At 42.5% G+C, this 16,488-nt stretch overlaps 1 protein-coding gene across 1 annotated transcript in view; it reads right to left on the reverse strand.

Annotated features, from left to right (window-relative positions):
* Window positions 1–7,214, reverse strand: part of LOC108932151 (CXADR-like membrane protein) — a 48,566-nt gene extending 41,352 nt beyond the window's left edge. The window contains exon 1 of the mRNA XM_018748372.2: window positions 6,665–7,214. Within this exon, the coding sequence (XP_018603888.1) occupies window positions 6,665–6,695 (31 nt within the window). The 5' untranslated portion in view covers window positions 6,696–7,214. The remainder of the gene's footprint in view (window positions 1–6,664) is intronic.
* Between the last annotated feature and the right edge of the window lie 9,274 nt (window positions 7,215–16,488).

Below are 16,488 nucleotides of genomic sequence, written 5' to 3' on the forward strand. Positions count from 1 at the left end.
CTGGTCACCATTGTGCAAAGTGTCTTACATGGTAACAGCATGGTGACATAGAAGAAAAGTGACTGCATAAAATTATACACCTGCCATAAAAATAAACATACAATAATGAAAACCTTGCTTTTTTATAAGATCCTGCTGTATTGAAATCCCCACCCCTGCAGTTGCGCTCTTTATCAAAGAACTTAAGATGAACTGATACAGTAAGATTACCCTGCTGTATAATCATTGAAATCACAGTAAAGTTACGTATTTTTATGCTGTAAGTTACCTTGGACAAAGCCATCATCTAAATAAAGGTTAGTAATATATGTCAAATAAGATTGGTGTACTCAGGTTGAGTAACAAGAGACAAGTTTGAGGTGTGCAGACAGGTAAACTTTATGTTTAGCTTGCATCCTTCACCCTTCCCTGCAGCGTTTGCATTTCTGACAGGAAAAAAGTGAAGAGACTAGAGGAGGTGAAGGAAAACCTCAGCGGCTGAAGTCTGACAGTGTCAGGTTTGTGCTGTTCTGTTCTCCATGCCCGCTCTCCCCAAGCCATGAAAGTCAGAACACCTTAATCAATAGCGACAGATGACCTCACACCCCGCCTTGGCTGACCTTTACCCATCCTTGGAACTCACAGAACAATGAACAACCAAAGAGGGCGGAAGACAAATGTCTGGGAGAAATTGAGATCCGATGATCATATCCACAGAGGCAGAGTCAAGGCAGGATGGGAGGGCGCGTGTGTGTGTGTGTGTGTGTCTGTGAGATAGAGAGGGAGAGAAATGGAGTAAATCAGCAGAAAAGCTATGTTTGAAACTCCTAAAGAAGTAATGTGATGTTGGACATATTCCCAATCATACCAGTGACACCTATGCATTTGTTTCTGAAAATTTCTATAAAATATTTCTTCAGTTCAGTCATTTATTTCAATTGTGTCCAAACAGAGGAAGGAAGAACTGCCAGATTTCAAACTAAGCACCCCAAGACCAAAGAAACACTGAAATCATGGACCCTAAGTTCCCTCGGGCTCAGTGGGAGGTCCTGCTGAAAAGAAGATCCATCCCATTAAATGTAGGTGGTCACATGATACTGGAAGGACATTGACAATGCCACACCTACAGCAGAGGAGCGCTGATCAAAAACACATAAAGGTCGTCTGGCGCTATGATATGCAAGACAGAGGCACTCAGATTTCAGCGTTGCAGTGTTTCAATTTGCATCTATCGACTTTCTGCAAACTCTTGTCCTGATGGAGCTATACTCACTGTCCAAAGAGGTATGCAAATCAAAAGCTGGTGCTGTTCTGGCAATTGTGCCAACATTCCTACTGGCTGCCAGCCGCTAGGAGCAGTGAGGGAGAAATATAAATAAAAGCCGGAATGATAATGCGTCCACTGCAAATACCGATAATGAAATCATTAAAAAGGTATGCGGATGATGGTTGCAGATTTTACTGCTCACGCTGGAGCAGCGGGGCTGTCCTAATCAGAAACAGATCACCCCCACTGTAAATCTCCGTGGCTCATGGAGGGCACGCAAAAGCAGTGCCGTGATGGGACCATGCCAAGCTGTTGTACGCGGTCCAGCGAGTGTGACCCATGCATCCATTCGTTCCTCTACAGCTCTCAAAACCTCTTGCAAAACCTTGAGAAGAACCCCCATTGCCCCACCCCCATAAAATTTACATTCACACGAGTCGAATGACTTGTTGTTCCTGAAAGGTTGCTGAAAATATGTAATTACGCTTGCTCCATTGACTTTCATGGTTATTTACTCAGGCAAATAATGGAGAAATCTGCTACCCGTTGGGAGTGACTATATTCGCAAACACTTTCAAAAAATTCGAGGGAGAAGGGCAAGTGCTCAGTGTTAGTTCATAAAATGAATGAGAAGGAGTTGAAGGAGATGGCGGGGGGAGGCAAGTCATCTGTTCATGACAAATATCTTTTAAGGAAGTATTTCTGCTGCTAACAATGAAAGCACAGGGTGCATGTGGCTTGAATTACTGTGAAACCCCATCCGTTTCAGAACATCTGTCAAAGGTTAGCTATAAAGCAAAATAGGCAGTTCCTGTTCCACAGCAATCTGGTAGTAATTTAATCAGTCAGGACTTGAAGGGGGCTACGAGTTATAGGTCGGCAAGCGGCCGCAGCGCCGGTCTGTATGGTCAGCGGTATACTGCATGAGAGGATGTTTCCACACTGTACAGATGGCAGGAGGACATGCCAAGTAAACAAATGAAATGTAACAAAGACTATCTGTATACATTATTTACACTTAAATGAGTACAGTTAATAATGAAAAGCTTTGCAGTTACCAATTTGTAATAGATGGAGGTATATAGGAGGGGAAAATAATATATTTCTTAAAGTAAAACTGACATAGCTAAGGAGCAATAAGAAAAGAAAAAATGTAGAAATGTTCTGCTGCTCTATGCTTCACATGCAACCAAAAGGTCTTTTGGCTATTATAATTAAAAACATTTGTTTTTCATGGCAGAAATATTCCGCCAAGAGGGAGAGGTCATACATAAAAAAGTACCTCTCCATTTCTCTGCAATGAACTATTCTTCAGAAAATGTAAAAAACAACAGTACAATTTTAATATTATGGAAATATGATCAAGAAAAACTGTATAAATTATATTAAAATGCCACAATCCTATATGACACTACTTTGTTCTGTGAGTCATGGTGGCTGGAAGAAGCCAGTCTCCGACTGAAACGCACACACGGACTCACACAGACAATCAGATACTTCTCTAATCATATTCCACTGTACAGACATATTGAAAGACAGGGATATGCAATGATGTCTCTTTCACTTTTACCTTGCCATATTATTATAAGTTCCTTGACTTTCCCAGTCATTATTTCTTTGACCACGATTCACATAACACTTATTTCATTATTTACTCATTTAAATTATGGTTTTCTACAAAGCTGCTTAAAATGACACAGTTATACAACTGGGTCATTTTTACTTTATCAGTTCATTTTAAGAACCTTTATCAAGGATACTACTGCAGACAGTAGGATATGAACCTGGGCACAACAGCTCTAACCGTTGTGCTACCTATTACCCCAATGGATTACAAGGAATAACCTTTTGAATAACTACTGTATCAGTATGGCTCTCTACATAACTCAGACTACAAGTTCAGTTAAGTTAAAGTTTGTCCATGTGAGCTCCTTGTTATTTTTTTCTCCTGAAAGTGATTTGGACTACACTAGGGAAATAAACCTCATTCATATCTGTGTCGCACACACAGGAATTTCCAGATCAATGTCCAGCCCCATCTCACGCCAGTCATTTAAAAACCCTTCAACTTGTGTCCTACCAAAAATCCCAGCCAGCTCCAGTGGCCTCCAAAGGCACCATCCAAGTGAGCATGAAAGGCTTGAAGACAGTCCATTTAGGCCTAATTATAAAGATGAGCTCAAAAAAGGCTGTAATATAAGCACAAAAGAAGGAGTCTAAAAGATGCCTTTTTACAGTCCGGTGTTGTTATATTTAAAATGGAAAACAGATGAAAATCAACAAATGAAAACTCATTAATTAGAATTTCCTCCTAAAACTGGCATTGTTAATTTCAATCGGTCTCTCTTTTTCAAACGCAATCCCCTTGGAACTGATTTAAAACTGCTCATTTTACTGTGTACATTTTAATGACATCATATTTGCATGATATTTTAGATAGCTAATTTTGGAGATAATAAATTCAAGACTTTTTACATTAAACTCCTGATTTTTGACAAATGATGACAAATACTATGATCATAATTATTTAAGGCTGCACAGGTTGACATTCGCTGACCCAGAGCCCAAGCCAGTAGCGGCTGGGTTTGCGTACGTTCTGAATTTCAGCGGCAGCTGTAGTTTCTAGTGCCATTGAAACTATTGTTTTTGTGTTTGTGTGCATTTCAGAGATTCGTGTCACATAATAACCTCTGGGCCTGTAGACTACTGTCATCTTAGCATTTGACAGATACTTTACAAGCCCCCAGAGACCTATTCAAATATAAACTGTGAAAACAAATGCTTCTTTTTTTAATGGTGTCTGCTGTGACATGACAAAAATTATAACACTAAACTTCAGCCCAGCGCTGTATTTCTGAAATAAACTGCAGACCAATGTGACCCTGCACTAGACAAGCAGTTACTGGGATTGAATGAACAGAAAAAGTTCACTTTTATAATATCTTGAGCAATGAAAAGTTTGTATGTCAAAATTCAAAAAACTATAGCGACAATCACAAAACTGTTGCATTCTGATTGTGGACTATGAAGTGTTCTTCATTTTTGCCCATTTTCTTAATGAAAAGGTGATGTGAAATGTTCACAGAATGTCATTTTTCCCACTGCAGTTCAGCAAATGCTCAAGAATTTGAACTGAACATCAGCTACCACACTGTACATCAAGGTTATGATGTGTCTTCTCCTGCTCATTATAAAGTATAAAGATAGCTGGAGGGGTCTGATTATTAACTGTACATCTCATTTTTATGTATGCATCTTGTACCTTATTCCCTGTAAATATGAATATATGGATGGTTGGAGCTTTTGTGGATTTAAGAGAAAAAGAGAAAATTGATCTTGTTATGTTTTCATCACATGTAATAATCTTAAATGTAGTAGTTAACAGATATAAGTTAAAATACATTTACTTATATATTACGTTATGCTAAGTAGTACTTTTCTTTTGGTGTTATAAATTGGTTGCTTGTAAGTTATCAGTGAGTTATCACATGGGATGTAACATCTTGTCCTGTGCATCTTGAATGATGGTTGCTTGTAAGTAATGAGCGAGTGTAGATTTTTTTCATTTTCATATTCAGACTGTTACACTCTTAATTAAAATACAAATAACAATGGATGTTTAACACTACAGCAAAGACAGTCACATTAAGGAAATGTGCAAATAATAAACATCTAACTATACTGACATTACCTGAAAAAGTGAAAAGTTAAGGTTTCCTGTAAATGTTAGAATAGAGTGACACTAAGATGTTATTCAACTGTACATGAAGTATTTTTTTTATATTACTGTCAGACAGCAGATCGACGTTGTTTCTGGACACTGTGGTAACTAAGCTGTGGAAATGAGGTAAGTGCTCTGCGACTACTTGCTGCTATCATGTAATTGCAGTTGAGGTAAATAACCTGTGAGTAAATGTAGCTCTACTAATTCTTGCAGTGACGTTGTAACTGTGGTAAACGAACTGATGTGCATTTGCAGTTGAGGGAAATGAGTGTAATTAAAATTGGGGCAACTGAGCGCGCTAGTATCCTGTCGCGTGCGTTCACGCGCGTCCCGCACCGCCACGCGGGCCGGGAAAAACTGCACGCCGGGACACCTGGACCGGCCGGGAGCCCGAAAGTAACGACACAGCCGCCGGTATTTCCTACACCCGTGTCTACGAGAGAAGAAGGAGGAGGAGAAGAAGAATGAAATTATGCCTCTGAGTAAAATCACTTTTCTTAAATAAACAAGTTCCTCAAAGTGATTTTTGTGGGGCGTGGACAAACACAGACTCGCTCTCGAGAAAACGTACTTGTGGAACTGCACGAAGTGCTTTTAACGTGAACCAACCGAGACCCGCGTGTGTGTGTATATATGATATATGCATACAATTCATTAGTTTAAGCCACGGTTGTCTTTAGCAAAGTTTTACCTATAAAAATATTACTCTGTGTCCAGCCGCGCCAGGCACAAAGCCTACCAGAGCAGAGGAAAAGTCTGGTTCAAATTTTACTGCTGCAAAATAATGAATAAAATATAAACTATGCTCATTAGGGAAAAAAATCCGTCGACTTTAGAGGCCGACAAACCATTTGACTCAAAGGACAGAAGTAGAAAACGCTGCGTGAGGAAACGAGCCGAACGGCGACCCTCGGCACGCGCGGACACGCGCGCTCACACGCACTCGCTCGCGCAACCCTCCGTCCGCCTGGCGCGCGACTCGCTCCTCCATCGTCGGTCGGGCGGCTCGCGACATCTATTTTTTCCGTCGTGTGTAAAGACGAATAACGTTACTGGAAATGGGTGGGTGAGTGGGTGGGGGGGGGGCATCTTTTGTGATGAGACCAAAGCAAGAATCTTACATTTTAATAAAAAAACAAACAAAGAATACACGAGCTGAGGAAAACCTAGAATATTATTCGTGTGGTCAAAAAATGATTCATTCAGACTTTTCTTTTTTGTCAACTCCAGTGAGGAGAATCTTGCCGTGTGTTTCACACATTCAGACTGAGACTACAGGCATCTGTTTCTAATTTACATTTACAGACGCCTGTTGGATTAGAGATTTTTATTTACTATTATTTAAACAAACTAACTTCTCTTCTGAAATCACGCGGCTACACGCAGGTACTCGTTTATTTCTTCTGAAAAAGAAAAAGGCTACCACCACAGGTGAAAAATGTATTTCCTTAAAAGATATTTTCAACATCTCACCCCCATGAGGAAAGAAAAATGTGTAAGAGACGGGTTGTGGGTGATATTTCCGCCCTCGGAAGACCGGTGGACACCTACCTGCAGTCAGCACAAACACACACAGGTAATATTAACAAAAAGAAAAAAAAAGCAGTGAAACAAACACGGAAGACGATTGCCTGGCTGCCCAGCCTAACGTAGGTGAAATATTAAGTTGATTTGTGTATTTGAGGAGAACTCACCCAGGAAGAGGAGACGGATCCCTGCAGACATCGCCGCGGTGCGGAGCTCCCAACGAAAATCCCACAACTAAAAATGAGACGAAGGACTCGAGTCGATCCCGCTCCCTCCGGGCGCATCGGAGTCGCCGGAATGTCAGCGAAATGTCACCACGAGGCGCGCGCACGCGGGCGGACGGTCCGCGCGGCGATCCGCACGCGATGAGAGACGCCTGTGTGTGCGGCTGCCTCCACTACCTGCATATCTCGGCGCGCGCGGGACTCTCAAAGGCTTCGCGGAAGAAACTGGAGTTGGGGGTGGAGGGAGGGGCTCGCTGGGGGAGGCGTTTGGGTCCCCTGACGTTCAGGGGCACCTGGCACGCGGGAGGAGAGCCGCAACCTCCGTGGAAAGTGCGTGGATGTGCGTGGTTCAGGGCTCCTCCGGGCTCCCGAGCGCGTCCCTCCCCTCCCCGTCCCTGATGGATGCTCACAGAGTGAGGAAGAGGAGGAGGAGAGGTTTGTGATGGAAGAGGAGGACCTCTACAGTCCGAAGAGCTTCAGCAGGAGAACCTCAACCCCTTTTCCAACTGCAGAACCCGAAGTCCAGCATTTTGCGCACAATCTCAGCCACCGAGACTCGCAGCACATTGTGTGCAACGAAACCGCATGAATAAAAACACCCAAGCATGCTGTTGATGACAGCGATGATTTCCCGGGGAGTGCAAATTAAGTTTCTGTGGCTATATTATATAAGAAATCAGTTTTTTTTTTTTCTGTTTTGGAATCCAGCTTCTAATTCAGTAATCCAGTCGTGCACTGGAAAACACATGTTTCTATTGCCTTATAGATTTACTGATAGAATAAAGATCCACGTAGGAAATGGGGTGATGAAATTAGGAATGTATTTGGGATAGCACAGAAATATGTTACTACTCTTAGAAACTGGAAATTTGGCTCTTTCCCATGCAGTGTAGTGAATGGCTCACATGGTGTAAAATGAGCAGTATTGTGTTAATAACCAGTGTAACATGTAACCTCTGTTGAAAGCGAGTGCCTATCGCAGGGGTCCTACCTGGAAGTGCCAGTGATCAGCGGTCATACCACAGCGGTCACACCGCTGAAGGCTTTGCGTAGTTACTGCTTCAAACACTGGGTGCCAGAATTTGCAAACTGATTAGGGTTTCAAAAGCATCCCGTCATGAAAAGACCATTCTTGAGATGTGTCGTTTGTCACTGACTTATTCTTTTAAAGAATAATAATTTATCAGTAGCGTGTTTTTCCACTTATCTCACAAAAACGAAAACTACAGAGGATGTGTATTCCTTCACCCAGGTGCGTGCCTTAAAAAGTGCATAAAATCCTTGACATAAATCTGTACTGTTCCAACAAAATGGACACAAATAGAACAATAATGCTGAATGCATCATATACACACACACACATTTTCTGAACCGCTTGTCCCATACGGGGTCGCGGGGAACCGGAGCCTACCCGGCAACACAGGGCGTAAGGCCGGAGAGGGAGGGGACACACCCAGGACGGGACGCCAGTCCGTCGCAAGGCACCCCCAGCGGGACTCAAATCCCAGACCCACTGGAGAGCAGGACCCGGTCCAACCCACTGTGCCACCGCGCCCCCCATGCATCATATATTCCAGTGCAATTAATGTGATTTATTTACCAGTTGAATAGCAACAAATCCATTGAATTCACATGCTCCCTTATAAAATTATTTATACACTGCTTGGATATGGCATATACAGGAGTTTCTGCATCCACACCAGCGCAGAAATGTAGTCTCTCTTCCTTGTTTTTAGTGCCATACTATAGAATGTGTGTGTCGTCATAGCGTTTTTTAGTAAGTGGGCCTCTTCTGAGATGTTTGCTCTGAGAAAACTTTCTGCATTGCATTCCCATTTACGTAGTTGATGAAGGCCATAATTACACCTCATTACACCAAGTTATACCCTATCAGACTAAAACCGTAACTACCAAACCACTCTGTTTTAAAACCAGGGCTCTTGGAAAATTTGCTTGCATGTTTCATAACATTTACGTATGTGACACTTATAATCTGGTGCACTTACAGTTATCAAATGAGATCACTCCTCCCGGGGATATATTGTCAAGGCACAAAATAAAAATAGGGATACGTGTATATGTGACAAAACCTCATAGCAAGACTGATGATAGGAACACGCTTTGCTCTGCAGTCCACGACAAAGCAGCACAGGGGATGAATTTCAACTGGATTGTGGGGTAGGGCAGAGGACATAATCTATCTTGGTCCATATTAACATGCTCATTGAGTTTACTTAGCTCCACAAAGCCTTCCGAGGACCCTCCCCTCCAAAAAAGTTCACTTCGATTAGCTAAAAGCTATTTTAGAAAAGGATTTTAGAAATAGCGGTCATGTGCAGCTGACGGAAACCTCGTCGGATGACCTCGCCTTTTGGAAATGACATGTGAGCGAGACGACTGCAACAGGTCGACCGCCTCAAATTGGGGTCAGATCCCGACACAGAGGCAAACCTGTCTGTGTTCTGGTGGCCTGGCCTTGCTGCAGCTAAAGTGTCCTGGTGCAGATGGTCTTACAGATGGCTGATATTTATATTACTGGCCTGACCGGCTGTACGTAAAATTGGGCACTTTGGCTGCGGGGGGTACACATCATGCCATGCAACGGTGCTTTGCTTATCCACAAAAGTTGTCTGAGTCCGTTTGTACCGCTTAACCTTTCTCGGAGCAAAAGATCCAGGGTTTTTTGATAGCCCACATGAGCCTATTTAGAACGAGACACTCCTCTTAGTTCGGGGGCAAATATAAATCCCTTGCTAACGCTACTGTTTGTGAGGCAGGGGACAACTTGAAAACCATGACGGTTCTGTTTGGGCACTGTTTCGTTGCATGGAAATGTAATCTTCCTAAGTGCAGGGGCCTATGTTTTTTTAAAAAGGCTTCAGACACGGACACGGCTTCGGTTTTAGCCCAAAGTAGTTACGATTTATGCGCCGTACGTCAATCTGCAATGCAAATGAGGGGGAAAGGGCAATGTGTCAAATGACAGGGATCAGGCACCGGCGTGTTTTCAGCTGCTCTTACATACTCTTCCCTGTCCATGACATCAGCAGTCAGCAGTGGCGTGAGCGCTACATGTGCATATAAAACTAGACCTTTTAAGGTCCAGACTTTCCCACCTGAGCCACGCAGACAAATTAAAAAGGATTCTTGAGTAACAGCGAGCGGAAAGAATCTTTTTGTTCTGTTCTATTTTTAGGCACTGCTGAGACACTTTACTGTTTCATGGTCCATGGATCCTTGATAATTTAATGAGGAGGAGAGTGGCCTTCTGAGATTTACGGTCAGCAAGTAGAGGCAGCGTGGGAAGTGCGACGTATCGATCTGAATCAGATGTGTGTTTATGGGTCATCCAGACAGGTTCTATTTCCTAACACTGCACAACACCTGAAATAGCATTCATTGCTGCAGACTTTAAACCGGATAAATCCAAGTTCTGGCGTCACTTTGTCTTGTCGCTGCATCTGAGATATGGAGCTGCCTGGTGAAATTTGGAAGTTTTCATAGCTCGACTCACCCAGAAAGGGACTTGGAATGGTTTAAAGACAGGTGGTCCAAATCATGGATGCTGTTATTTTTTTTCCTCCCATGTCTTTTACCATGCCATTGCTTTTCTGGGGAGCATGTTCCTTGCAGTTGAGCAGTGAACAACTTCAAAAGCTTACATTGCCCTGCTCTTCAATTTATTCATGAAGGGTTTCATCATAAAAAGAAGCTCCAAGGAAATTTGAAGTTTATAATCATGCTGTGATTAAAGACAGCAGGACCTTCCAGACCTCTGCCACTTCCGGCATCATACCAAATAAATACATGCAAATAACTGAAACTTCCAACACTAAACTGGTCTTTATGGCATTTTTCTCAGTTATTCGCAAAGCTTTATGAAAGTATTTGGAATATGAATATATGTTTAGGGGCTGCATCACGGATCAGCAGAAAGTACTGTCTAGAGTCTTCTAGGTGTGTTTAAAAACAAGAACCATAAATTTAAGTGCTAGGTTTTCATGTTCTCCTAGGTAGTTCTCTTTATCCTGTACAGTTGGCAACTCAGAATTTTTAGTAATGTGTGACTTTATGAGCTTTGCGACCAAATTGACCTGATAATAATTACTCCACGGTGTTATAAGAAATCCAGTCCTTAGTTAGTCGTATGTAAGATTCTTTGTTTATGAATACTGTCTAGTATGTGGGATAGGGAAGGTGGGGAAGAGTGCCGGCAACAAATACAGTATTTGGAGGCAACAGCTCAGGTGGCGATATGGAACAGGAGCATATCTGCCTGATAACTGTGACTGATCATCTACCAGGATGTCTAGGATGAAGGTCTTCAGATGGTTTAAAACAGCGATGAGTAGCTTCACCATCGTTGTCAACAGGAAAAAGTTACCCAATGTCTACATCTATTTCAAACTCAAAATTTTTGTGATGTCCTCAAAAGATTCAACGATGTGTGGATTCCATCTTTTTGAAACCTCTATAAATGAAGAAGCCTTCTTTCAGATATGGTGCAATATTTTTGGAGGATACTTCGAGGCCCTCTTTCTGTGAAGACTGTTTATGGCATATTGTGTCCATAGCACTGTCAATTTATAAAGAAGGCAAACCCCTTTGTTAAGTGACATGCACTCTCATTTTTGTTGTACACATACTGGAGTTTGCTCCCTGTTAAATTCTGTTCTTTTTCCCTAGTGGAATTTGCTCTATACAGCTTGAAATTGTGTCATAAATAGATGGGTGGTGAGCCTGGCTTTTAGCTCTCCTACTGCAACTGAGATGAAGAGATCAGTTTCTCCAAAACATCTTTATTTTTGCTGAATCATCGCCAATCCCCCAATCCTTGTTTCCCCCCGGAATGTAGCTATTTTCAGCTATGAGGAAAAAAAACAAAACAAAACAACAAAGGAAAAAAAACCCAAAAAACCGCATGCTATATTTAAAACTATGATTTATTTATCGTGTACTCAGGTACAAGTCGGTTTGTAGTTGGGGGCTGCAGTTGGCACCAGATGGAGAAACAAGGTGTCTACAAACAAGGGCTATTAAAACAGTGCTCTCCAGAGGAAGGACTTTGAGGATGAATATAAATGATTGATCGCTCCAAGTTATGTAGTGAATCACACCTCCGTTTCCTATCAGTGACGGAATTGCTCACATGTAGTTTTTTTTTTTTTTTTTTTTTTGCTTTTTCTGCTTCTCACTGGGATTTCCGCCTGATTTATTTTTAATCCCCGCTTCTCAATCTGTTTTGGTTGTCTGCTGTCCTCGCTGAAGTCTGCGAGGCTGCAGAGGCTTCCTCTGTGACACAGGGAGACATTAATAAAAATAGATTAACCGAAATTGGCAGTAAAGCGGCACAATTCAGTGGCGAAGGGTGGGAGGGAAGGGGGCCGTTCAATCTATTTGGAGCAATATTCAAGCTGGTGCTTATGACTGCTGGTTGGGGCCAGTCCCTCTCACTGGCACTCCCCACTCCCTGGTTTTTCTGGGGTTTGGTGAGGACTGCCTCTCATGACAGTGTGGACTTTATCCCCATAGAGAGACTGCAGCCGTCAGCATTACAGGCCTGGCCTTCTCTCAGATTCCCTTATTGCTTGCATAAATGTGGCTAATAAGGAAATGGAAGACAATGTTTATGCACCTATTAAGACATCTAAAAGGGTGCTGTGGCCAAACTCAGAAGTTGGGATACTTCGCTGAACCAAACAACTTAGCTGATTAGCCCTGAGGCCTCGGCGCAAAGTGAAATGTTTTCTTGGCAGCAATTCCATAGCCTGCAGATCTCTTGGTGTCACCGGTAGGCTAGCAAGGTAGAGCAGAAGCAGAAGGGAGCTCTAGGATATTTAAAGACCACCTTGTGCAAACCTTACCCAGAAGAAGAAATGTCTTACATTTACATTTATTCACTTAGCAGACACTTTTCTCCAAAGCTACTTACAATGGATACTACGTAGTGCTATCAGCCCACACGCCTTATTCACCGTGGTGACTTACACTGCTAGATACACTACTTACACTGGGTCACTCATCCATACATCAGTGGAACACACTCTGTCTGTGTCACCCACACACTATGGGGTCTCATCTGTCCTGAGTGATGAGTGGAGACTGGTGCAGTGCACTGTACTGGTGTTTAATATGATCAGGACCCCAAGGCATCCTCTATATTTTTTTGTTCAAAAGTGCTTGTTGCTTGCAGCGGCTGATTATTTCCAGCACTGAAACTTTGCTGTAGACCGAGGATGCCACGTAGAAGTTGATATAAGAATAAAAATGAACACTTCACTCATTACCCCAGAGCTCTATTGCTTTCCCTGGTCTCATGTGTGGTTACTGTCGGTGGTGACATTTCTAGGGCCCTAATGTTTCAAGTTTCAAACATAATTGCCATTTGTGAAATTCTGATGTTATTTGTTAAAGAACTGATCTTTTTCACTTCATGTAACAAGACCATGCCCTCTCTCACAGGTCGACAATGGTTTTATGACCTCCAGATGACTGCCGTGTTTCCTACTGCAGAACTGTAGACTTGGTCCAGTCAACGAACGCACACCATGAATGTCAAGAATGTCATAACCCTATAAATGTCTGCATTTAATGAAGAAAGTCTCTTTAAGGAAGAATGATGGGAATTCTGAATGTCTTCATGTCATAAAGCAGAAAATATTTGAAATAAGAGGAAACGTTGGTCACCGAAAGATCCATCCCCAGAATTGAGGTCTGACGCAAAGCCAAGGGTACATTCTGAAACGCGTAGCGGTTCGAGGCTGTGACTGACACAGAGTGTGGCCAAGCGAGATCATTTCTTTGACAAGCCCCGCAGAGGAAGAATGACAGTGCGTGAAATAGCGAGCAGGAAGCAGCGAGGTCCCTAACCCGCCCGGGAGAAGTGAGACCCAGCATGCTGCAAGCATGCAGGAGGCTATCCTGCCAGGACTTCAGGATTTTTCCATGCGCCATTCACCGAATGGCACCTTGGAGCAGAGCTGAGGTCTTTTCAAATATAAGCACTGTTCTAAAAATAGAGTTTTCCGGCTCCGTGTGTTGAAAAGACACAGGCACGCTGCTGGATCCTCAGAACAGTCGCCAGAAACGTGTTCTTTGCTGATCACATGATTAAACTGATAGCTTGTGGAAAATAAAAAGGAGCAGTTACTCTGATGTGTACTGTATGTAGGAATACATAATGTCTGTTCCGTTTACTGCACTGCAGTGTAAATCAAGCAAGGCAACTGGGAAGCCTGGCCTCTAACCAGGGCTTCAAGATTCAAAAAAATCAATACAATCCCTCTAATAGATAAAGTGGTCAGCTTTGTAAATTGGTGATCCATTGCAGTGGGAAGCCATAAACAAAGATGTTAAACTCTCACATTTAAAAAAACCTGCATGAAATCAGTTGTTTCCTAAAAGCACAACTGGGGAGATGGAAGGAGTGACTGTATTTCTTTATGGAATGAGTGCCCCTTTTTGGGGACATCTACTATAAATTGAGGAGAAAAAGCCAGACCCTGACCACGCTGTCTCCCTGCCCTCTTTTATAACCGTACCTGGAATCCCCTTGTTAGGAAAAAATGAGCACCAGGGGAGGCCAGCTGGAGCAAGTGAGAGACTCTTTATGAAGCGAGAACTAGTAAGAAGAGTGATCTTGGGCGGTGAAACTTGTGAGAAGCTGTATTTCGACTTGTGGGTTTGTCATAGACATTTGGAGAGTGTGGAAATAAATGTAATGGTTTGAAGTTTTGCTCTCATTTTGAGCTTGTGTTGTTTAATTTTCCGTATTGTGGCTGGTTCTGATGGGTTTTCAAGGGTTCCTTTTGGAACTGAGAAGCCATATACAGGGTCACAGGGAACCAGAGCCAAACCTGGCAACACAGGGCATAAGGCTGGAGGGGGAGGGGACACACCCAGGATGGGATGCCAGTCTGCCGCAAGGCACCCCAAGCAGGACTCAAATCCCAGACCCACCGGAGAGCAGAACCTGGTTCAACCCACTGCGCCACCACGCGCCCCCTGTAGAAGCCATATCCTTGCAGTTAATTATTTGGACTCAAGAGTTTGGTTTTGCTGATTTCTGTTAAGATGAGAGAAAAGTGTTTTAATTCTACCCACTCTCGTCCCTTCTCTCATCAGTCCTGGAACGCGGCACACCCCTGCATGCCACATATGCTCAGGTGCTTTTTGTCCTAATTGAGCAGTTGTCCTCCAGACAGCACTGACATTTACATTTACATTTATTCATTTAGCAGACGTTTTTCTCCAAAGCGACGTACATCTCATAGAAATTTTCATAACTGTAATAGCTACAGTCAATCAAAACCAGTCTCTCCTAGCATTAATGAAATTTCATTGGACCAACATTCTTATGATATTTCCTTAGCCATTTTCGATACGAGAAACGCAGTGTTAATCTGTACAAAGAACATGCTTATCTAGCTCTTATCTTCAGTAATATTATTCCAAATAATGACCAAGTCTCTTACAGATCTCTCCATATCTTTGCTTTGACCTTTTTGCTGGGCATAAGGTTCATTTATCACCAAAGTAAAAATAGGAATCTTTATAGATTTTTGTGATGAAAAAAGGATGCTTGGAAGCATTGCGCCAAGACATTGAAGAAACCAGATCAAATAGCTGCCTTCAGTCCCAGAGATGTATGTTTTTTTTCTGTCCTTTGCTACTTAAGGCCACTTTATTTGTGAAGGCCCTGACCTTTGCTGACTAAATCCCTTAGCATTTTCTTTTTATTAAGCTACACTCACTTTGTGTCAGTGTTGCATTTTGAGAGATGATATTGTATATTCGGTGGTTGCACAGCTACCATGCTCCATCTCGAGGGCGTATGGATGGACTGTCAGTAAATGTGGGCTGTGGACTCATTGACTTGGTGTGCACATATTCCAATTGCTTGACTACTCAAAATGGTATTAGCAAGTTAGCCCTTGCATCAAATGTTGTGTTCTCACAGTGCAGATTTGTACTTTGGAAAGCCTTATTTACAAATGACATGAAAGCAGGGCAAGACATTCGGCGCGGACATAGATAAGGTCTCCTCCGTGATTCTATCTGATCCTAAAATTTTGGTTTTACTCCAGTGTTACAGTGAGCTATAAAATCTTGGTTATTTGTTTGCTAGGTGATGCTCTTCTTTTTTCATCTAATGACATGGACAGAAATGTAATCACTTCATTCCCAGGCTGGTTTCACCTTCAGCACTATTCCTTAGATAAATGGTAACAGTTCCCGTGGCAGTTCTCACACTGTGTATTCAGCCTTCATCTTATGTATAGAACATTCCAGAAACTATGCATTATTATATGTTTTAGTGTGTAACCTTCATGTCTCATGTCTGTATTCATGTTCAGCAACATTACTTGTGTAGTCTCGGACAGCAGATAGATTGTGCTAAGGAACATGGATTGCTATTTATAGGTTCGGGTGCGAAAACGGGTTACGCTGTATTACGTGTGTGAAATGGTTTCCTAAAATGTTCCAATAAAAGCACATTTTAGAAAATTTTTAAAAATGAAATTATGTGAGTATAAATTCTAGGTAAGCAATAAACATATCATCTGAACCCTTCCCAACTGACCAAGTTTCATATAGCATTGAACAAGCATTGAGCAGGAAGATGTGCTGAATCTGTGTGCTCTTCCTCTAACGTGTGACATGTGTAACAAGGAGGGCCCTCCACAGCACTACCACTACCAGCGCCTACATGTCTGCTGTTCTACCTAAAGTGGAGGTGTGTAGGGATACAGCAGTCATGAATCAGA

This window comes from Scleropages formosus, chromosome 10 (assembly GCF_900964775.1).
Source record: "Scleropages formosus chromosome 10, fSclFor1.1, whole genome shotgun sequence".
Classification (NCBI taxonomy): domain Eukaryota; kingdom Metazoa; phylum Chordata; class Actinopteri; order Osteoglossiformes; family Osteoglossidae; genus Scleropages; species Scleropages formosus.